This window comes from Populus nigra, chromosome 7 (genome assembly GCF_951802175.1).
Source record: "Populus nigra chromosome 7, ddPopNigr1.1, whole genome shotgun sequence".
NCBI classification, from domain to species: domain Eukaryota; kingdom Viridiplantae; phylum Streptophyta; class Magnoliopsida; order Malpighiales; family Salicaceae; genus Populus; species Populus nigra.
In genome coordinates this window covers 8,620,442-8,643,496 of record NC_084858.1, presented here as the reverse complement: position 1 = coordinate 8,643,496, position 23,055 = coordinate 8,620,442, and the positions used below count along the sequence as shown (strand labels likewise).

The following is a 23,055-nucleotide window of genomic DNA, read 5'->3' as shown; positions in this document are numbered from 1 at the left end:
AATTGTTTCCAGGCCCCTCGACATCCCCAAAGGCTGTGTGTGTGTGTGTCTCTCTCTCTCTCTCTCTCTCTCTCTCTCTATATATATATATATATATATATATATATATATATATATATATCGGCTGGACCTTCTCTGTTGCAGAAGAGGACTGGAGCGGGGAGTGTGTGTGTGTGTGTGTGTGTGTGTGTGTTTTGAGCTGTGAAAATAAGAATAAGAAAAATGATTAGTTAAAAAAAATCCAAAATGAAAATGAAAATTTGTATAATAAGCAATAATAAAAGCAAATCTTTTTAAGAATTGTTTTTCGATGAATTAAAATAAAAAAAATGATGTTTTTTTTAGTATATCAAATTGAAAAGTAGTTTCAAAAGCACAGCACTAAATGTTTAGTGCTAACATGGTGCAAAATATTTTTATTTTTTTAAAAAGTGTTTTTTTCATATTAATATATTAGAACTATCGAAAAATATTATTTTATTATTTTTTAAATAAAAAAATTAAAAAAGCAAACATAAAATATTTCATAGTTTTTTTTTATATTAGTTAAAACAATATTATTTTAATATTCTTTTAAATAGAAAAAATTAAAAACATTTTAAAAAATAGAAATTACCAAACACATGTTAGAAAATATTTCATATTACTGAGTCACTGACACTTTTAGTTTCTTTTTCAGTTGCTACAAACAAAATCATGTTTTCTAAAAAAAACAAGGATTTTTGTTTTGTCCTTTTCATTTAATTAGATTTCCGAATTCATCCATACAAAACTTGGATCCGGTGTTTTCAGCTGTAAGCCCACTAAGTAATTTGTGCTTAAGGGGCTGTATAATAGGAAGAAAATAGAATTTTGATTGAGTGGGCTGTTGGGCTGGGCTCCTTACCCTCTTCTCTTCCTCTCCTCCGCCCGCTTTACCATATTGTTGGGTGTAGAAACGACATCGGTTTGAGGCGTTGTTACTTTAAGTGAGAGCGCGTTTCGAGTCTAGAAGCTTACCCAACCCACCGAGGGAGGGCTGGCAGCCATTTTTCGTTTTTAAGAGGAGGCAGACACTTAAAAGTTTAAACATACAAGCACACAAACAGTCCGTATCTTCTTCTCCTCTCGTCTCCTTTTCTAGGGTTTTCTACCTGTATAACCCAAACAAGCGAAAAGGAAGGATGCACGCTCCAGTTCTCGTTCTCAGTAAGTTCTAAAACCCTAATTTCTTCTTTCAAATATATATATAAAATAACAATCACAATAATAAATGAAAAATGTGTGGCCGCTGCTGCAGGGGATTCGTTGAAACGAGAATCAGGAACGAAGGTACATCATGCCAACATACAGGCTGCAAAGGCAGTTGCCGATATCATCAGGACCACCTTAGGTCCGCGGTCCATGTTGAAGATGCTTCTCGATGCCAGCGGTGGTATTGTTGTTACCAACGACGGCAATGCAATCCTCCGTGAGTTAGATCTGGCTCATCCTGCTGCCAAATCCATGATTGAATTGAGTCGCACTCAAGACGAAGAAGTCGGTGACGGAACGACCTCTGTCATTGTTCTCGGTCGGTACCACCTCGTGTATTTTTTTTCCTTTTAAAAGAAAACTACTTATTGAACCTATCACTACTGATTTTAATTGGATGAATGAAAATAGGGGGAGAGATGCTTCATGTTGCGGAAGCTTTCATCGAAAAGAGCTATCATCCTACTGTCATTTGCCGAGGTAACTTAACTGGTTCTACATCTTTTCTTTTTATAATGAAATTAATTGGATCATCAGCTTCTTTCTCACTAACTAACTAACTCACTTTGTTAATTATTTATATTTCCATTGCTGCAGCCTACAGTAAAGCTCTGGAGGATGCTATTGCCGTGCTTGACAAAATTGCTGTGTCCATTGATGTCAACGATCGTAAGTTGTTGCTCCTTAACTTTCTGATTGTTATTGTTTATCAAGATTCTTCCTTTTTGTTGGTGGTGTTATTTCCGTTTCAATTTACTTCTTTTGGTCAATGGTTGAGTCTTGTTTTGTTTTTAATTTGAGTTTATATCGAGGGAGAAGATTAGTGGTTGGTGTTTTTCTTAGTTGGAATCTGTAATATTCACCCTCTCCTTACTAGTACTGATAACCTAGAAGCTTAGCTAGGTTTTTTTTTTTCCTTAATATGAAAAAGATAAAGATGAAGGTTTATAAAGAACACCCTGTTGTAGGAGTTCAACTATTTTCACTGGGAATGCAGTACTCATTTCATATAATATAAAGGATTGTAGGGTCATTGTGGGGTGCTGAAAAATTATCCTTTTGGTTGGGTTGTTTTAGTAACTTATGGATATATATGACAGGTCTGGCAATGTTGGGGCTGGTCAAGAGTTGCATAGGCACAAAGTTCACTAGTCAATTTGGGGACTTAATTGCTGTAAGTATCCTTTGCATTCTAATGGTTTATACAAATGGCATTTTGTTGACTTCTGTTTTGGTCATTTCTGTTATCTGAACCGTGAAATTTCTTAATACTCTCATTTGGGATGCCAAACTATCCAAGTTTATTGGATGCTTTTAAATGTGAGATTTCAATCTCTTTGTTTGATATGATTATGCATTGTTCACTTTGTGTTTTTGTCCCTGATTATAACAATGTGAAGATCTTTGAGGTGTAAATTTTGCATTCTTCATTTAATGAATTGTGGATGAGGAATATTTATGCAAACAATGAATCCATGTTGCTACTAGAAGGAAACATAGTTGAATAAAGTTGGACTATTCATTGAAACTTTTTCCTTGCTGATGAATAGACGACACTTCCATAAAAAAGAAGCAGAAGCACAGTATTTGGTGATGCGGTGCTGATATTTTTATTGCATTTCCTTATTTCCTACAAATGTGAAGATCTTTGAGATGTGTAAATTTTGCATTCTTCATTTAATGAATTGTGGATGAGGAATATTTATGCAAACAATGAATCCATGTTGCTGCTAGAAGGAAACATAGTTGAATAAAGTTGGACTATTCGTTGAAACTATTTCCTTGCTGATGAATAGACGACACTTCCATAAAAAAGAAGCAGAAGCACAGTATTTGGTGATGCGGTGCTGATATTTTTATTGCATTTCCTTATTTCCTGCCTTGGTTTTAAAATATTCTGAATACAGGGAGTACCTTGAACATTAATCATTGTCCCATGCCTTGTTCTTATCTGGTCAAATTTTACTTCCTTTAAGCTAAGTACTTACTAACTTCTAGGATCTAGCAATTGATGCCACCTCAACAGTTGGTGTTGACCTTGGCCAAGGGTTGCGGGAAGTTGACATTAAGAAATACATTAAGGTTGAGAAGGTGCCTGGCAGCCAGTTGGAAGATTCGAAGGTTCTTAAAGGGGTTATGTTTAACAAAGATGTGGTTGCCCCAGGAAAAATGAAAAGAAAAATTCTCAACCCACGCATTATTCTGCTTGATTGCCCCGTTGAATATAAGAAAGGAGAGAACCAGACAAATGCCGAGCTGGTTAGAGAAGAAGACTGGGAAGTCCTGTTGAAAATGGAAGAGGAATACATAGAGAATATGTGTGTGCAGATACTTAAGTTCAAACCGGATTTGGTAATCACAGAGAAAGGTCTCAGTGATTTAGCATGCCACTATCTGAGCAAAGCTGGTGTTAGTGCAATCAGGAGGCTGAGGAAGACTGATAATAACAGAATTGCCAAGGCATGTGGGGCCACCATTGTTAACAGGCCAGATGAGTTGCAAGAGTCTGATGTTGGTACTGGGGCTGGCTTATTTGAGGTTAAGAAAATTGGGGATGAATTCTTTGCTTTCATTGTTGATTGCAAAGATCCAAAGGCTTGTACTGTTCTCTTGAGAGGTGCCAGCAAGGATCTTCTGAATGAAGTGGAAAGAAACTTGCAGGTATTGAATGGTTTAACTTTCAAACTCCTCTCTTTTTTCTTTTTTTTAATTATTCCTCAGCCATCTGATGTTCTAAATCTTGTTCTCAATATAGGATGCCATGTCTGTAGCAAGAAATATACTCAAGAATCCAAAACTCCTTCCTGGTGGGGGTGCTACAGAATTAACTGTATCTGCTGCTCTGAAGCAAAAAAGTTCATCCATCGAAGGCATAGAAAAGGTGAATGATTAAAATCTCTTGCACCAATGGGTCACCCTTCAATAATTTTTAGATTTGACCAACTGTAACACAAATTTTTTGAGGATAAAATTAGGATATGTATTATAGTTAACATGATTTTCCTTAATGTTATTTCTATTGGTTGTGAAACAGTGGCCTTATGAAGCTGCTGCTATAGCTTTCGAGGCTATACCAAGGACATTGGCTCAGAATTGTGGTGTTAATGTGATCCGAACCATGACTGCTCTGCAAGGAAAGGTATGAACCTTTTTTTGTAGTATGCTTTTGCAGAATAAAAGCTCTGCCTACGGATTCCACTCATCCATCTTCTGGTTATTTTGTGTCTAATTCATTACTGCAGCATGCGAATGGTGAGAACGCATGGATTGGCATAGATGGGAACACTGGTGAAATTACTGATATGAAAGAGAGGAAGGTATAATATTGTAGTTTCAAGTCCTGTTGCTTTGTTCTTCAAATGGAGGTCAGATAATGACCCCTTTATGCAAATATTCTTTTGCATCTTAGTTTAATCCCCATAGTTGATTGGTTTGGTCCTTTTATGTCTGTGATATGATTACCTTATCTTTGTCTTCACATATTCTTATAAAAAGTTGACTAGATAGATATGTTATGGTGATGGTGGTGATTGAATTCTCAAGTCCACAAAATCTGTTTTGTTCTGATAACCGTCTGCCCGTTTCAACAGATATGGGATGCATACAATGTCAAAGCACAAACCTTCAAAACAGCAATCGAGTCTGCTTGCATGCTTCTGAGAATTGATGACATTGTGAGTGGAATCAAGAAGAAGCAGGCCCCTGGAGCCCAGGGTCCATCCAAGCCTAAGATTGAGACGGAAGCAGATGCAGACAGCGAGCAGATACTTCCCGACTGAAGATGTTAGTTGCTATTTGAACTGACTTTCCTCCAAGTATTTGACAAAAGAAAGCCACTTTCTTTTCTTCAGCTGTTCTATTCAAGTTTTGATTAGGGAGTGCGTTTCTTCAAAGTTTTGGGCCTATTTGTCTGAATCTGCCTGCCGGTGTTGTGGAGCATATAGTTATTGTATGCTACTCTTATTAGTTAGTGGTAGTGTCCAGTCTGAATTTCTTCATCTACATAAACTGTAATGACGTGGTCCTCTTTTCTCTTCTTTTTTGCTTTCTTGTTGTCTTACGCGTCTCTTTGAAAGAAAATACTTGCTTTGGGAGTTTGTTGTATGATTTTAGGAGCGGGGGTCATGTTGGTAATTATAAATTATGCAAAGTGGTGAGTCCCCAGACAGGCACCTCTAAAGTCTTGCCAAGATTCGGTCTAGGGCAGCATTTCTATTTGTTTGATAGATCAGGAACGATGATGAAGAGCCACGGAACGAAGGGGGTCTGCTTATCCCTTTGTGCAAAATCCGAAGAGAAGGCACACAAGCTCAAAACGGGACAGGTAAACTTGGTCCCCGCAATGCTGCGGGTTTGTGTCAAGTCTTTGTGAGTGTATTTTTAAAAATAATAAAAATCTAATAATTCAGGTTATAATTTTTGACTAAATAATTAGTCCAGGAAAATCCCTGTCCGTCAAAGCCTGGACTGGTTTAAAAAACAATTGGCAATGATGGTAAACATACATTTTTTTGTAAAATGATTATGATAACTTTGGAAAAAGAACCACCTTAGGAAGTCTGTAATTAGATTTAAAAAAAAAACACAGCTCGAACAAACTCGAGATTACATGATAAACATGTAAATTGAGTAATAAAGGACAAACCAATTTGAACTAACTCTCAAAATCTATGATTCAAGTAATGAGATCGAGATAACTTAATAAATCAATAATTTAAAACTTGACTTGCCCCTGTGGTTTGACTTGTTACCCGGATGATCTAGGGTCTGGAACAAGTCAGGTTTCAATAAAAATAAAGGGAGGATTGACCCATTATTATCCGATAAAACATAGACCTCGGGAAAACCTACTCAAAACCCTTTCATCATTTTTTTTTTAAAATTTCTTTTTAAAATACTGTCATTTTTTATATGGTTTCAAAAAAATCAGAAATTAAAACAATAGGGACCGCACTAGAAAAAAAATATGCCAAATTGAAATTGAAGGACTAAGTTGAAAACAAATAAAATTTCTATAAAAAGATAAAAAAAAAAATATTAGAAATCAAAAGAATAAGGATTGAAATTGAAATAGTGAACAAAAAAGGACAAACTCATATTCTTTTGGGAGAAGAGAGGAAAAAAAAATAAAAGGCTAACTGATGACAAACGATCACATCAACGACTACACATGTTGCACCTCGTGAAAGAGGATGCGATGACGCATCCAATGACACGACCAAAGGGCTTGTCGGTCACTGTGAGATGCCTCACGCACTGCTCAAAGGGCATGGCGTCTCCCACGCGCTAACGCATGGTGAGCACGTGTCGATAACTTTATTAATTAAAAAATTAATGTTTCGAAACAAAAGGACAAAACTACCCTCCATGTTATGAGATTCACAATAAAACCTATTTGAAAAGACCAAAAGGCCCCAAGGTCCATGGTTATTTTCTTCTTGACTACAAGGAAAAAGTTAGCTTTTAACTGTTTTTATAAAAAAAAGACTACAATATCCTTTATTAACCCCTTTAACTTTTTTTAAAATCAAGGGTAATTAAGTATTTTACAGTTTAAAAATTATGAAAAAAGCATACACCCCCATGCAATCCTTAAATGACTAATGAGCTATGTAAAAATACCAAAAAGACGTGTTTTTTTTGGAAGGGCAAACATGTCATTTCATAATAGAGGTGAATAGGAAAAATGTGTTTATGGGTACAAGGAATTTATTTGCCTTCTATTATAGTTGTTTTTTGATAATTTGTAAAGAGAAAAAAAAAAGAAAGAAAAGGAGAAAAAAAAATACTAGAGGCATATTAAAAATTTGATTATGACATCATTGATACCATAAAAAAGATCTTGCTGAGAAGAATTCAATAATACTAAGAAAAGTCACCAACGATAACTCGAGTGGACTTTACTTGCCGTCAAAGAAAAGTAAATCATCTACCTTCATTAGGTAGCAAGAGTGGCATAATCAGATCATCATCAATGACCTTTTTAATGTTATTGCATTCGTCTTGTTGATATCTAGTTGATAGTGTCGTAATCGGAACTTCAGAGTGTTTCTAGAATCTATTTTTTATTTTTTCTCTTTTCTCTATCTTTTCCATTTCATATTTTTTTAAAAAAAAAATTTGCAGCTATTCTAATGTTATTTAAAATAGCGAAAAGTTACAAATATTATGTTTTCCACCAATAATATCTACAAACTATATTATTTTGCTAAAATTTGTAAAGTGCACTGTTCCGCAGATATTTCTCATTAACAGTGCAATTTGTTTTTTTTTTTTTAATTCAAATTATAACGCTGCAAGGTTTTAGCCGGCAGATAAGAAGGCAGCATCTTTGTTGTCATACAATTATCGGGCTTTGATTCATGTTAAAGTCCGCATCTTTGTTGTCACACAATTATTGCACTTGAATCGCGTGGATGGTTATAGACATTCTAAGGGAATTAAATAGATAAGACTGAGACTAGTGTTATTTACAAGGAGGATATTGGAGATTTACCTTCCCTCTGTTTTCAATGTTCTTTCTTTCTTCCTCCCTTCCTCCCTTTTCCTTTGTATGATCATGGCAACCTCTCTTTGATGCTGTGTTTGGAGAGAAGAAAATGGACTTAGATAACAGGACCACTCATGGGCTGCATCCTTTTAATGAGGAAGGAGACATTGAAAATGATGCCATGGAAATACTTTTCTGGACCCCTTTTGGTGAAAAGGAGGAATACAACATCCCAGATTGCCAGTGTTGGTGCCAGCATTTGTCGTATTGAAAGCCTTGAATACGAGTAAGAAACTCGCCTGTCTTTCTGCTGCGTTCTCGTTTTGTGTGGTTTGAAGCCATCCATTCACAGAAAGATATGATGTCTTGTTCTCTCTTGGAAATTGGAAATGTTTGAGACTATATATATATATATATATATATATATATTCTCACTTGTTCTGCTGTATAGCCTAATTTAGTCCTGCGTTCATTTGCCAACTTCATCTAGAAACTCGAGGAAATCAAGATCGTTCAATTTTATTTTATTTTTTGTTCAAGTGATGGATGTTCGGTCAATGTATGCTTGTGCATTGAGCAAAATAAACTCTTAAAAAAATTAACCTTCTTCTTTGTATCTTCAAAGGTGGAAACTATATAAATAACTTACAGCATTTGATTCATGAATTCTATCATAACCTGTAGAAATAATATCTGTAGAATCTTAGCTCATGAGTAAGCAGCAGTAAGCTCAGTCCATCACAATCTCATGAATGATTGCTGTTGACGTGTCGTGTTTCTCTTATCTTGGGGTGGTAGATACATCGGAGCTGAGAACCTGTTGCAATGACGAAAAGGGGAACATCTGATTTTAAAACATTTGCTTCTGCTAATTGGCAGTTTGTTAAAAATGGTCTCAAAATTTGCTCTTGCCAAGTTTCTGGGGGGCCAAGCCTTATTCTTTCAGTTTATTAGCCCGAGTGGGTCATTCGAGAAAAAACCCTTTGTAAGGTTCTAGTTTCATCACCATCATTTTCAGTCTTTCCTGTACTGAAAAAAAAGAAGCCAAAATACTAGCTTTCATGCATTTATCGACGAGAGAATCTTGAAATGCTTACTACTTATCTCTGGTAGTTCATTCTTTGTGTGCCCAACTGCATCCTCAAAAATGATGTGATCTTTTTTTTTGGATTTCTATTATAATGAGTTTTTAACCATTGGAAATGCATTTGAATCCTGACTTGGTTCGCTTGCCAATTCTATATGATAACTAGGACATGGTAATGGCTTCAGTGCAGATATTACAAGGCTTTTGCAGCATTTGCTGGTTGCAACATAGTCTTGGCAACTGCTGCTGCAGCTCTATGTGCTTTCATTGCTCCAGCAGCAGCAGGTCCTGGTATTCCTGAGGTGAAAGCCTATCTTAATGGCAATGATTGCTCATTTTATATCGGCTTCCAGAACCAGATCTATACAGCATGTTGCACAAGAATATAGCCATAGACGATTGAGGATGACCTAACCCGTTACTTTTTGATTGGGAGACCAAGCCCATCCGGGTCAATCCAATTGTATTTTATTTGAGTTATTTATTTAGGCTTTTTTATATTAGTGAGTTGAGCTTAGTAGCTAGTTGTTTTTAGAATTTATTGACTTTTGAAGATATTACGTTCAGTTTTTTGTTATTTGATAAAATAACAAACTATTTATCTATCTGAATTCTCTCTTCTTTCTAGCTATAACAACTTCTTTCTTTTCTATAAAAACTTGTTGTTTTCTCTGCTTTAATTCACTTTAGTTTATTGTTTCATATCAAATTTGATATCAAATCACGATCTTTTAATTGTTTTTATAATTAAGCGATTTAAAAGTTTGTTCAATTCCTCAATTTCAAATTAATAGAGATGATATACCCTAGACCTGTAGAGAGTTTTTATTAATAAATAAAAAAATGCAACATTATTATTTTTCAGCACAATTATATCCATACATGATACGTATACAATGACATTAGGGTCAAAAAAAATTTCTCATATTTTTATACAAATAATCATGTTATTTATTTTATCAAAATTTCAACAGAGTTTCTTCTATATCTGAACCATACCAAGTTATCGACCACTTTATACACAACACAACTAACTCCACCACTACATTAATCCAACCATCCTGGACCTTATCCCATATTTATTTCAATATTCCTTAACATTATCACACAAATTTATTTCCATAATATATATACACAATATGAATCATAAGTATTTCTTCAAAGTCATAAGACATACAATATGGAAAAAGAAAAAAATATAAAAAAACATGTAGTAAGTAAATTAGATGCATAATGCTAACATCCATAAGTTTACAAAAGATTTAATTATAGGATAAGTAAAAGATCCTATTAATTATACATAAAAATCATAAATATGAAATTATACCTTTTTATATAACAATTTAATCCTAATAGCTATATCAGTCTTGTTTTGCGGTGTATAATGGTCCTACACATATATATATCAAAAGAATAAATAATTTAATACTACAATTTATAATTCACTCCAACATACATAAACAATCCGAACAACTCAAAAATACCATTACTTATTATGTTATAACTGTCCAAGGTTTCTATTTAATTATAATATCAATTACCATACTATTTCACAACTTCAAGTCTCTTATTCACCATTACTCGCTCATGCATATTTCCATTAACAATAGAAACTATAAACATTGACTTTCATTCAAAAATAAAAACAACATAATATGAGTTTTCATTCAAAAATAAAAACAACAAACATTAACTTTTATTCAACAATGAAAGCAATATCACAGAGATTTCCATTCAACAATGAAAATCACAAGCAACGGCTTCCATTTAACAATGAAAGCAATGTAACATTGTCTAATGTTTATCAATGATAGCAAAATAATAGTGGTTTTCATTCAACAATAGAAATAACAAATAATGACTTTCATTTAACGATGAAAGAAACAAATCATTGGTTGTCGTTCATCAACAATAGTAATATAATCCTTGATTTTCTTCGCATAACCAATTTCCCAAACACAACCTTTGTCACTTTGACCTCATATATTTTTGTTTTCTTTTTTTCCACTTCATATACCATACACAATTTTGTTTAAAAAATTATCAAATATGTTGAAAACTCAAGAAATAAATTATATAATAAAAAAGATAAGGTGTATAAGTACCTACCTGCACCTACAACTGAGCATGCTCCTTCCACTGCAGAAGATACACTTGGCCGACCACCTCCACTTAAATCCTCACTATGTTTTCTTCTTAATAATACCAATTTCACATCTATAACACTTTTTTTCTACATGTTTTAGTATTTCTAACACTAATTTACAAAACCAACAAATTGTAAATCATGAACCCTAATTCACACAATTAAGAATTTCATCAAAATAAATTAAACTTCCTCGTAACTTGTTTAGATGAGCTTAGATCATCTTACCAAACAACATTTTGCTCTTTAAATGCTATCCAAGTGCAACTTTCCCAAGCTTTCCTCTTTTTTATTCAATTTTTTCACTTTCTTTCTCTAAAACCTTACTTTCTCTTCCTTAATCTCACTTAATCAATCCTAAAAAATGGTTTTCCTAAGAAATGATGTACAAATTGGCATGTTCTCATAAGGTTTCTCTCTTTTTCTCATAAATTTCTTTCTTCTTTTTCTTCCCTAAATGACCAACCACCATATATATATATATATATATATATATATATATATATATATATATATATATATATAACCAACAATTTATTTAGTTCCCACTATGTCCCTAATTTTATACCTTTTATGTTTCACAAGTAATATTTTCTAGATCTCTATGCCTGTTTATACCAAGATTAATGTTTGCTTTAGAGGTTTAGCATTGCATGCTCGTGATTTTTTTTGGTTTAGTTTGTTATTGGTTAATCTCTAAAATAAACAAAAAAGTAAATATTCACTTTATTTTTATATTCCATTTTACTTGCAAGAATTATTTGTGATCTCACCCATAATTCTAGGTTACTATTGCATGCATTTACATAGTGATCGTCTAGTATACATTTCTAAGTTCACATTTACCATGGATTTGACTTCTAGCAATGCCCTTAGGGACACTCAAAAGGAACTACAATTTATGTAAGTTGAAATGACCAATATGTCCAATCAAGTAAAAAATAACTGAAAAATTAAAAATACAGAAACTCAAATAAAAATAATCTTGCATTGTGTTTGGTTACCTGTTAAGTTTGGTATAAACAGGCGTGGGGATCTAGGAAATTATGACATTGTGTTTGGTTACCTGTTTGCCTTAGAGGTTTAGCATTGCATGCTTGTGATTTTCCTTGTCTAGTTTGTGATTGGTTAATCTCTAAAACAAACAAAAAAGTGAATATTCACTTTATTTTTGTATTGCATTTTACTTGCAAGAATCATTTGTGATCTCACCCATAATTCTAGGTTAGTATTGCAAGCATTTACATAGTGATCATCTAGTATCCATTCCTAAGTTCACATTTACCATGGATTTGACTTCTAGCAATGCCTTTAGAGACATTCAAAAGCAAATACAATTTATGCAAGTTGAAATGACCAATATGTCCAATCAAGTAAACAATCTTTCTAGGATAATGAAGTCCATAGAGACTTTACAAGTAAAGTAGTCTTGTGAGAGAAGATTATAATAATAACCAATGACACCATTAAAGGCTAGTTCACAGTAGAAATCATCAACATAACCAAAACCAGGGCTGCCATAACTATGATGACCCTGATGATAGTAAGCATCCCAATAATAACTATTAGAGGCCAACTCACTATAAAAATTGTAAACCTAATCGCAATTAAGATCATAATGACTATGATGACCCTTGAAGATCGAGTTATAGAACATATCAATGTAAAAGCCCTAACTTTTGAGGGTCATATTGATCCATGGATTTTCACTAGGTGGATTCGTGATATTGATCACTTCTTTAATTGATATAATTTGTTTTAAAAATAAAAGGTAAGGTTTGCGAAAATAAAATTTGGTGATACATCCTATTTATATTGGGATAATGTTGAAGAATCTTTGGCTTGGAAAGGCTAACCCCCTATTATTGATTGGGTCGAGATGAAACAAAAGTTACCAGAAAAATACTTACCTTGATCCTATAGAGGAAATATCTTAGACCAGTAGAATAGTCTAAAACAAGAAAATAAGTCTGCTAATAAACATATGGCACAATTCAACGAGTATAGAATAAGGTGTGCAGTTAGTGAGGATGAGGTAATGACTCCAAGTAGGTTTTGTAAGGGTTTGAATGATAATCTTAAAAGAGAGGTTGTACTTTAAAGTGTGTTTACCCTTGACGAAGTTTATACCCTAATGTAAAACTATGAGTTGGTCTTTAAAAGATAATGGATGAAATGTCTAGATCTCTATAGTGTCCCTATTAGATCCTAGTGTGGTAATAATAATTATTTACCTTATAAAGTCAATCCTACTATTACCTGGGTTCCTAAAAAGGATAAGGGTTAAGATATTTTCCATGAAGCACCTAAGATGAGTTCAAGAATTCAATGTTTTAAATATTAGGATTTTGATCATGTCTCCTCTAGTTGTCCCAATAAGACCTTATTTATCACTAATTCAGAGAATATTAGTAATAAGAGCAATTATGATGATGAGGTGTATTTTAAGGTCTAAATGAGGAGGATAAAGATGATTCTAATCTACTAGGTTATGTTTGATATATATCTGCTTAGATTGAGCAAAACCTTCTAAGATTGGAGATGACTAGACTAATTATAGTTAAATATGTCTTGACACAACCTAAAAGGGTTGAAGATTGGAGAAGAACTAATGTCTTCCACATTTAAATTAAATGTGGGGATAAAGGTTGCAAAGTCATCATAAATAGTGAGAGTTGTATCAATGTAATACATCAATAGCAATTAAGGAGAGATGTTTTTTCCTTATCAAGTTCTTAGACTATCAGGATGAAATTTGACATGATATGATTACCATAAATGTAGGACATATCACTATTTTTGGACGATCCAATTCTTGCTTATTCACTTTTCAAGGCAAGAAGATAAAACTCATTAGACTATTACTAAGGTTTAATGACAATAGCAAGAAGAAAAAAAGTGAAAGCAAATGGACTTATAATTATAAGTCCAAAAGAGGTTCATGAAAAATCTATTGTGTTTGCCTTAATTGCCAAGGAGATTGTAGGAGACTCTTTAGATGAAAAGCCTAAAAAGGTAAGTGCAATGTTGAAAGAGTTTTAGGATATATTTCCCTTTGAACTCTTTGATGTCTTGCCTCTTATACGTGACATTCAGCATGTCATAGACTTTGTTCATAGTGCTACATTGTCAAAATTGCCCTGCTACAAGATGAACCCCAGTGATATGTAAAGGCAAGTTAATGAGTTATTATAAAAGAGAACTTAAATCCTTATAATGTGTCTGCCCTAAGAAAGATGGTTCTTAGAGGATGTGTGTGAATAGTTGAGTCATCAATAGGATTACTATTAAGTATCGTTTTTCTATTTCTAGATTGGATGGCATATTAGATATAATGAAAGGAGCCTAATTTTTTTTAAGATGGATTTAAAAAATGGGTATCATTAGATTATGATCCATCCCAAAGATGAATAGAAAACCATATTTAAGACCAAAGATGGATTACATAGGTGGCTAGTCATGCTTTTTATCATTTCTAATGACCCATTACTTTTATAAGAGCGATGAAACATGTGCGCCTTTCATGGAAAAACTTTTGTGGTATACTTTGATGATATCCTTATTTACAACAAAACCAAAAGGCAACATTTAAATCACCTTATTCAAGTTTATACCACCCTAATGAAGGAAAGTTTGTTTACTAATGTGAAAAAGGGTTCCTTTTTTCATAAATCAAGTGATTTTATAAGGATTTATAGTATCATGTGAAGGAGTCTTTGTTGATCCTCAAAAGGTTTAAGCGATTGTAAATTGGCCTAAACCCAAGAATATTTATGATTGTAGGACTTCTTGATTGTAGGGTTGAAATTGAGAATTCTTATAACAAGGTTAAATCTTCCTTTCCTAATGGTAAGGCTGGAATTGAGAATTCTTGATAACAAGGTTAAAATTAAAGATTCTTAATGATAGGGTTCAATTTGAGATTCCTGATGATAGGGTTAGATATGAGATTTTTTATAACAGGGTTACATTTGAGATTTCCTTATTGTAGGGTTGTACTGGAGATTCATGATGATAAAGGTGAATTTGAGATTCCCAATGACATGATTGAAATTGAGATTCCTGATAATAGAGTTAAAAATAGAGATTCCTGAAGACAGAGCTAAAAAAAAATTGAGATTCCTTCATTGGAGGGTTGAACCGGAGATTTCTAATGACAGAATTGAATTGGAAATTCCTGATGACAAGGTTAAATTTGAGATTTCTTGATTGCAAGGTTGAACTGAAGATTCCTGATGATAGAGTTCAATTTAAGATTTTTGATGATAAGGTTAAATTTGAGAATTCCTGATAACAAGGTTAAAATTAAAGATTCCTGATGACAAGGCTAAATTTAGGATTCTTGATGATAGGGTTAAAATTGAATATTCCTTATGACAAGGTTAAATTTAAGATTTCTTGATTACAAGGTTGAATTTAAGATTCTTGAAGACAAGATTAAAATAGAGAATTCTGATGACAAGGTTAAATCTTTTTTTCCTAATAGTAGGGTTGGAATTAAGAATTCTTGATAACAAGGTTAAAATTGAGAATTTTTAATGACATGGTTGAATTTTCCTTTCCCAGTGGTAGGTGATAAAGTGGTGCTATAATTCAATTCTTCACATCTCTATAAAAACTACCTCATTTAAAGCTATTTAAGGCTACTTACCCCTAGGATCACAAATTTCATTCTAGGTTCATCAAACAATCAAGTAGTTAAAACTCAAGTATAGTAGAGAGAAGAAATTCTAGAACAATAAAATACAATTTTACTAAGGGACAAGTTAGGCAGAAGAAATATGCAGAAAAAAATAAAAAAAAAATCTTGAGTTGAAAGTGGGAGAATGGGTTTACTTGAACCTCCATCCATTTCAATAGTCCAGCATGTAAAGAAATGAAAGTCAAAAGTTAGTGTTCAAATACTATGAATTGTTTAAAATCACGAAGAGGATATGAAGGGTGGGTTACCATCTAAAATACCTGATGAGGCAAGGATTTATAACACTTTACATGTCTCTCTTTTCAAGAATCAGTAAGGACAAGGTTCTAAAACCAAGACTTCCCATTTTCAATTTAATAAAGAGGACCCAAATTGAACCCATGAAAAATTTAGATTGAGAAGCCAACCAATGAGAATAAAGGTTATAAAAGAGGTAATGGTCATGTGGCGTTAGTAAATGGAAGATGTTGAATGGGTTAAGGAATCATGGTTGAAAAACACCTATCCTTACCTTGAGGGATAAAGTTTTGAAGTAGGAAAGGGTTGTGGTAATCCTGGAGTAAGAGGAAGAAAGAAAACCCTAATTCTTCTCTTCTAAAAATGAAAGAGCTTACTTTACAGGTGAGGAGATTGAATTATGAGAGACGAAAGGCTAAAGAAAATAAAATACATGTCAACAAGAAGATATGAAATTAGTGAATGAATGATGAAGAATAGGTTTGGGAAAAGATAACTTACGTGGATGACTAAGATTGCTCCTTTCTTCACTAGCTAATGCATGTCCGAGGATAATTTTGCCTCCCAAAACGACGTAGTACAAGTTAGATGAAGGAATCAAGAGCAGATCAAGAAACGATCGTATTTTGAGGAGAAGAGCAAGTCAAAGTTCATAATAGTCTATAAATCATAACTAACGTTTACCAAATTTTAAATTAAAATTCAAATCCCTAACTTTGTAAATAAATAAGGGAGAAGGATTGTTACGGGGGAAATAATAAGGGAACCGACCTTGATGATGATATCCAGTGGTGACTACGGTGGGGATAGGGATTATAGTGCTAGAATTTATTGAGAGGTCGTTGATACCACACCAACAACACATTGATAGTATCTTCCTGAAATAAAGGAATTCATGCTTTCATTATATTTCTTGTTATCCTTATGTTACCATGCACATACATATATATAGAACAACTAGCCTTCTACAGGGTTCTGAGAACCTTTAGTATAATACCTGTGTATATACTAGCGTGCAATGTTTTATGGAAATTGAAACAGTGCATATGGGTTTTTAACGGCTACTATATTTTTGAATTCATAACAAGAGTTTGTTCTTCCTCTTCTTTCATTTCTTCTTCGGCTAGTAATAATTGCCCCCTTTAAACCAACCTTGTCCTCAAGGTTGAATAGTGGAAATCATAGCTTCAATTCCCCCATGTCTCCCCAGATGGCCTCAGTAGGGGCGAGTCCTTCCCAGAGTATTAACACTTGTGTTTTTACTTGATTCTATCGTTTAACCATTCATCTGTCTAAAACGGTTCTTGGTTGCAGGACAACTGTTTGCGGTATTTTAGGAGGAGCACCCTATACTATGTGATTACGCGTATGTTTTTTTAGCTGGGAGACGTGGAACACGGGGTGAATAAGAGTTGAAGCCAGCAGATTAAACCTATAGGCCACGCTTCCAATCTTGGCAATTACCTAGTAAGGCCCATAATACTTTGCTGCTAACTTTTGTGATAACCTGCGTGCCACTGACTGTTGCCTGTATGGTTGAAGCTTGAGGAATATGTAGTCATTAATTTCAAAACTGTGATCGCTCCTTTTCTTGTTAGCCACCATGGTTATCCTATTCTGAGCTGTTTGGAGATGCTCACAGACCCTTTTGATAATTTCTTCTTTAGCTAATAAATACTCATCGACTGATTCCACAACAGAGTCTTTAGGAAAGTAGGGAATGTGCAGGGGTGGAGGAACCCCATATAACATTTGATAAGGAGTCATCTTGGTAGCTGAGTGGTAGTTAGTATTGTACCACCATCCAGCTAAGGGTAGCCACTTTATCCACTGATTTGGGCATTCCTATGTCATACATTGTAGGTACTGTTCGATGTTTATGTTAACAACTTCTGTTTGGTCGTCCGTTTGTGGGTGGTAGGCTGAGGAGTAGTTTAGGTTGACCCCTTGGCTGGCAAATAATTCTTTCCAAAATCTGCTCAAGAAAACCGGATCCCTGTCACTGGTTATAGAAGCTAGTAACCCGTGTAACTTATAGACATTGTTCATGAATAGTTTGGCCACCCCTAAGGCAAAATAAGGGTGACTAAGGGCCATGCAGTGAGCGTATTTGCTAAAGAGATCCACAACGACCAAGATAACATCATTCCCTTCTGATTTTGGAAGTCCTTAAACAAAATCCATGTTGATATCGATGAAAGGGGCAGAAGGAATGGGTAACGACTGTAGAAGTACAGGGCTTGCCATATTCTCATGTTTATTCCTCTAACAAACATTACATTCCCTGACGAATTGTCTGATGTGTTTCTGCTGACCCTTCCAATAAAACAGTACTCCAATGGTTTTAGAAGTTATTGTCATGCCTAAATGCCCCCCCCTCAACTGAATGATGGAACATGGAGATGAGCTTGTCTCGCAGTTCAAGATCCTTGCCTACTACCACCTTTCATTTCCTATTAAGGTGATCATTCACCCAAGTGTAGTTGGGATGAGTATTGGTAGATTCTTACAGATGTTTGATGATCTCTTGAACTGCATCGTCTCCTTCGTAGGACTTTCTGATTTCTACAAGGAGGTCTGTCGAAATGGTCAAGGTATAGACTTCCTTGTTGGGAATCCTTGAAAGAGCATCTGCTGGCATGTTTTCTCTGCCTTGTTTGTATTATATATCATATTCATACCCTAATAACTTCAGCAACCATAAATGTTATGCAGGGGTGATTAACTTCTGTTGTAAGAGATACTTTAAGCTGATGTGATCTGTTCGTATGATAAAATGGTGTCCCCAAAGATAGTGTTTCCATTTTGTAACCGCTTAGAGAATAGCCAGCATTTCCCTCTCATATACTAACATGACCTGTTGTTTAGGTCCCAATGATTTGCTAATGAATGTGATGGGGTGTCCTTCTTGTATAAGGACTGCTCTCACGCCCATCATGGATGCATCAATTTCCACTATGAATGTTTTGTTGAAGTCTGGCAGAGCTAGTATTGGAGCATTGGTCATAACCTTTTTCAATCGATTAAATGCTTCAGTAGCAGCCTCGTTCCATCCCTTGGCCTTCTTTTTTAGCAATTGAGTTAGTGGTTTGCAAATGTTGTCATATCCTTTGACAAACCTTTTGTAGTAGCCAGTCAATCCCAGAAACCCTCGTAGTTGCTTCCACCTTGTGGGCATTGGCCAGTCTACAATGGCCTGTATCTTGTAAGGGTCTGTCGCCACTCCTTGCTCAGAAATTATGTGTCCCAAATACCCCACATGGTTTCTGTCAAATAAGCATTTGCTAGCTTTTACTACAAGATGATGTTCCCTTAATAAGTTGAGAACAGTAGCTAGATGCTCATAATGTTCTGTAAGTGTATGGCTGTAAACTAAAATGTCGTTGAAGAATATTAGGATAAATTTCCTCAGATGCTTCCTGAAAATCTCATTCATTAAACTCTGAAAGGTGGCTAGGGCATTGGTTAGCCCAAATGGCATAACCAAGAATTCATAGTGGCCACTGTGAGTTCTAAAAGCGGTTTTAAATTCTTCTCCTCTCGCCATGTGAATCTGATGATAGCCTGACTGCTAGTCTATCTTGGAGAAGATAGTGGCTCCCACTAATTCTTCCAAAAACTCCTCAATCATGGGAATAGGATACTTATCCTTTATGGTGAGTTTATTCAAAACTTTGTAGTCTATACAAAGTCGCTATGTAGAGTCTTTTTTCTTGACAAGAATTACTGGTGAAGCAAACAGGTTATTGCTGGTTCTTATGATTTTAGCCCTCAGCATCTCTTTCACCATTTCTTCCAATGTATCCTTTTGAAGGTCAGAGTATCTGTAGGGTCGTAGATTAACCGAATCTCCCTCTTCTTTCAGAGGAATCCTGTGATCATGGGGTCTAAAAGAGGGCAACCCTTTAGGTTCCTGAAACAAGTCAATATAACCTGCCAAAAGGTTCTGCAGTTGTTTTGCTTGATTACCTGTAGGGTGAATAGAGGGAGTAGTAGACTCGGGAATTATCCTTGCCTCCTCCTCTTCTATCATCTGTTTGTTACATAAATGATACCCCTCCAACTGACCGTGGCTCCCTGCTAGAGAGTTAAAATGCTCCAGTTCAATATATTGTAGCTTCGGTGGGTTTTCCCCCTTAAACAATACCTTTTTCCTTACTAGTCAAATGACATCCATAAATGTTTGTAGTTGCACAATATGTCACCCAACAGGGATAGCCATTGTATACCCAACACCATTTCACAATTACTTAGGTCTATGATGAACACATCAACCACAAAACTTATCCCCTGCATCATCCACCTGAGACCATTGCATTGAGATTTGCATACCATTCTTTCACCATTAGCTATTTGCACCGTCATTGGTTTAATGGCAGTCAATTGGAGCTGGAGTTTGAGTGTCATCTCAGCGTTGCGGAAGTTGTGTGTACTTCTTGAGTCTATCATAATACTCACAGTCATTCTGTCTAATCTACCAGTAGCTTTCATTGTGTTTAGCCTCATCGTATCTTCCAATGCGTCCAAGGATATGTGAGGTGAGAGCTCCCTTATCTGGAATTCATCTCCAGTAGGCTCTTTAGTAGTGAAATCTTCCTCTTCTTCTGTTATACTTAGGGAATACAACCATTTATTTCTACATCTATGGCCAGGAATGAACTTATCATCACACCAGAAACATAACCCCTTAAGTTGTCTTTCCTCGAATTCTTGATTTTTTAGAGATTTGGTTGGTTTACTAGGGTTCCTGTAAGTGGTATTAGAAGGATTATTGTGCCAGTGAGCTAGATTTGGTTTGGCTGTGGTATTATGAGTGGTCATTGGAGTCTGTGTGAAGTTTGGGGGTGTAGGAAGGTGAATCTGTGGTTGAGTGGGCATAATAGGTGGGGAGTAACGTTTAGGGGAGCTGGAAAATTTCTTGTAGGATAGTGTGTTGGCTTGTAACCTGGCTAAATTATAAGCATGCTTAAGAGTCTTGGGTTTAAACATTTTTACCGTGTTTTTTATCTCTAATTCCAGCCCTCCTAGGAATATGACCAACGATTGTTTTTCATTGATTTCTACCTTGTTCCACAGAATATCAAAATCTTGGATGTACTCTTCCAGATTTCCTCGTTTAAGCTCCATTAATTCCTCCAGGGGATCTTGTTGCCCTCTAAATCGATAGCATATAGCTTCCACATACTCCTCCCAAGTGGCTCCTTGGTTTCCTACACCCCTTAAGAAATTTTGGTGTCAGTACAGTGCAACTCCTTCTAAGTAATAAGAAGTTATTCTCAGCTTGTCAGAGTTGTCAATTTCTTTGATCTCGAAATACTAGGCATATTTGTATAGCCAGCGGTGTACATCTTCTCCATTGAAGGTTGGGAAGAAATGTTTTGGTTTGTGTACCTTGTATGAAGGAATTCTCTCTTCTTGAGAGCTTCTGTGCCTGGAATCATATCCTTCCATGCCAGATACCTGCTTGTCTCTACCTTGACTAGGGCTACTCGTGTTTGGTGAGAGCTTGTGCATAGGCAGTTCTAGCTGTTAGGCCATAGTACCTATAATGCTCTATATGTCTCTGATCTGAGCCCCTTGATTAGCTATGGTCTGGTCTAGTTTGACATTTTGCCCCTTAAGTAAGTCAGCCATCAGCTCATACTTAAGGTTGTGGTCCTGTGACACTGCTGCAATGGAGTCTTCAATACGTTTGAGGTCGGCTGCTCTGGTGTCTGGTGGCATGGTGATAGTCCATGGATTGCAAGCTCTGACACCAATTATTACGGGGGAAATAATAAGGGAACCGACCTAGATGATGATATCCAGTGGTGACTACGGTAGGGATAAGGATTATAATGCTAGAATTTACTGAGAGGTTGTTGATACCACACCAACAACACACTAATAGTATTTTCCTGAAATAAAGGAATTCATGCTTTCATTATATTTCTTGTTATCCTTCTGTTACCATGCACGTACAAATGTATAGAAAAACCAGCCTTCTACAGGGTTTTGAGAACCTTCAGCATGATAGTTGTGTATATATTTACGTGCAGTGTTTTATGGAAATTGAAACGATACGTATGGGTTTATAACGGCTACTATATTTTTGAATTCATAACAAGAGTTTGTTCTTCCTCCTCTTCCATTTTTTCTTCGACTGGTAACAAGGATTGGCAAAAGAAGTAGGAAAAATATTTTGAAGCAAATCACATAATCCAAGAGGCTTGGGCTACCTTGAATTTACCCAGAAATTATTTTAATATTATCCTTTTAATTTGATTATTTGTAATCAGTTTCTTTAAATTCAATAAAGAACCAGACTTTATCCAATTCATAAACTTTTTTAATCTTACCAATTCCGTCTGAATTTCTTAAGGTTCATTACAGAATGATTCAAGTATAAATTAGAGTGTTTCCATGAGGAGAGGATTTTGTTGTTGGTTAGAATCAAGTTAAGCTTGTTAGCTTATTTTTAGTTCTTTGTCTTTCTAGTGAAATCCATGAAGTGTTGAGAAGACAGAAATGAGCTGGATTAGAATCTCTGATTTCAGGGGTTTTGAATTCTGATTTGAATCAAATATTATTTTAGGATTATTTTTATTAGTTGTTGCAATTTTCTTTTTATTAAAACTCTAGTTTGGCTATAAAATAACCAAGGTGTATTGAAAATTTTTCAAACTTTTCCGAAACATCAGCTATCCTAAACTCCATTCCTACTCTAATCATTTGCGGTTTGTCTGTATTATCTTGTTCTTCCTTCTCAGAATAGTGTTTTATCTGATCTGAAGGGTTGAACGTCATTTATTTTCCCATCATATATCATACCCTTAATTGCCTTGGAAATTCCAGACCCCATATTCCTGTATCATCTTTATGCATGGTGAAGTTTTCATCCAAGCAACCCGCAGACCTGCAAGCAGGAGAAGAACTCTAACCTGTGAGCAGAAAACCAAATGACTACGTCACAGCGGAATCATTACAAAGGCAATTGCATCAGTGCCCACGAGAACAGTAGCTTTTGCCACAACTGTGTCCTCCATTTGTGTAGAACAGAAGCAAATCTTCTGGATCCTGAATCCTAATGTTGTCCCTGCAGAATATCTGGAGTAGGCATTTGGGGTTCAAGTTCAACAGAATAGAAATGTCTTTATTCAGTGAGTGGAAGGATTCGACTA

General features: G+C 35.1%; 2 protein-coding genes across 2 annotated transcripts; one reads left to right on the top strand and one right to left on the bottom strand.

The window, feature by feature from the left end:
- The first annotated feature begins 998 nt into the window (after positions 1-998).
- LOC133699672 (T-complex protein 1 subunit gamma) lies at positions 999-5,330 on the top strand. Its single transcript, XM_062123034.1, has 10 exons — positions 999-1,188; positions 1,280-1,552; positions 1,645-1,713; positions 1,831-1,902; positions 2,334-2,407; positions 3,232-3,894; positions 3,989-4,114; positions 4,268-4,372; positions 4,476-4,550; positions 4,824-5,330. The coding sequence occupies exons 1-10, from the start codon at positions 1,164-1,166 to the stop codon at positions 5,010-5,012; spliced, it is 1,671 nt and encodes a 556-aa protein (XP_061979018.1). The 5' UTR covers positions 999-1,163; the 3' UTR covers positions 5,013-5,330.
- A 13,380-nt stretch (positions 5,331-18,710) lies between these two features.
- LOC133699462 (uncharacterized) lies at positions 18,711-22,920 on the bottom strand. Its single transcript, XM_062122698.1, has 5 exons — positions 22,861-22,920; positions 22,716-22,815; positions 20,228-21,105; positions 19,636-19,808; positions 18,711-19,161 (listed from the first exon to the last, which is right to left on the bottom strand). Exons 1-5 carry the CDS (start codon positions 22,918-22,920, stop codon positions 18,711-18,713), a joined length of 1,662 nt encoding a protein of 553 aa, XP_061978682.1.
- Between the last annotated feature and the right edge of the window lie 135 nt (positions 22,921-23,055).

Excerpts from the sequence above, each read along its gene's own strand:
- LOC133699462 (XM_062122698.1), bottom strand. The coding sequence starts at position 22,920 with ATGGAGGACACAGTTGTGGCAAAAGCTACTGTTCTCGTGGGCACTGAT. Across the intron at positions 22,816-22,860 it reads GCACTGATGCAATTGCCTTT|GTTAGAGTTCTTCTCCTGCT; the intron begins GTAATGATTCCG and ends TTCTGCTCACAG. Across the intron at positions 19,162-19,635 it reads ATAAGAACCAGCAATAACCT|AAACCATGTGGGGTATTTGG; the intron begins GTTTGCTTCACC and ends CTTATTTGACAG.
- LOC133699672 (XM_062123034.1), top strand. The coding sequence starts at position 1,164 with ATGCACGCTCCAGTTCTCGTTCTCA. Across the intron at positions 4,115-4,267 it reads CCATCGAAGGCATAGAAAAG|TGGCCTTATGAAGCTGCTGC; the intron begins GTGAATGATTAA and ends GTTGTGAAACAG. Across the intron at positions 4,373-4,475 it reads TGACTGCTCTGCAAGGAAAG|CATGCGAATGGTGAGAACGC; the intron begins GTATGAACCTTT and ends TCATTACTGCAG.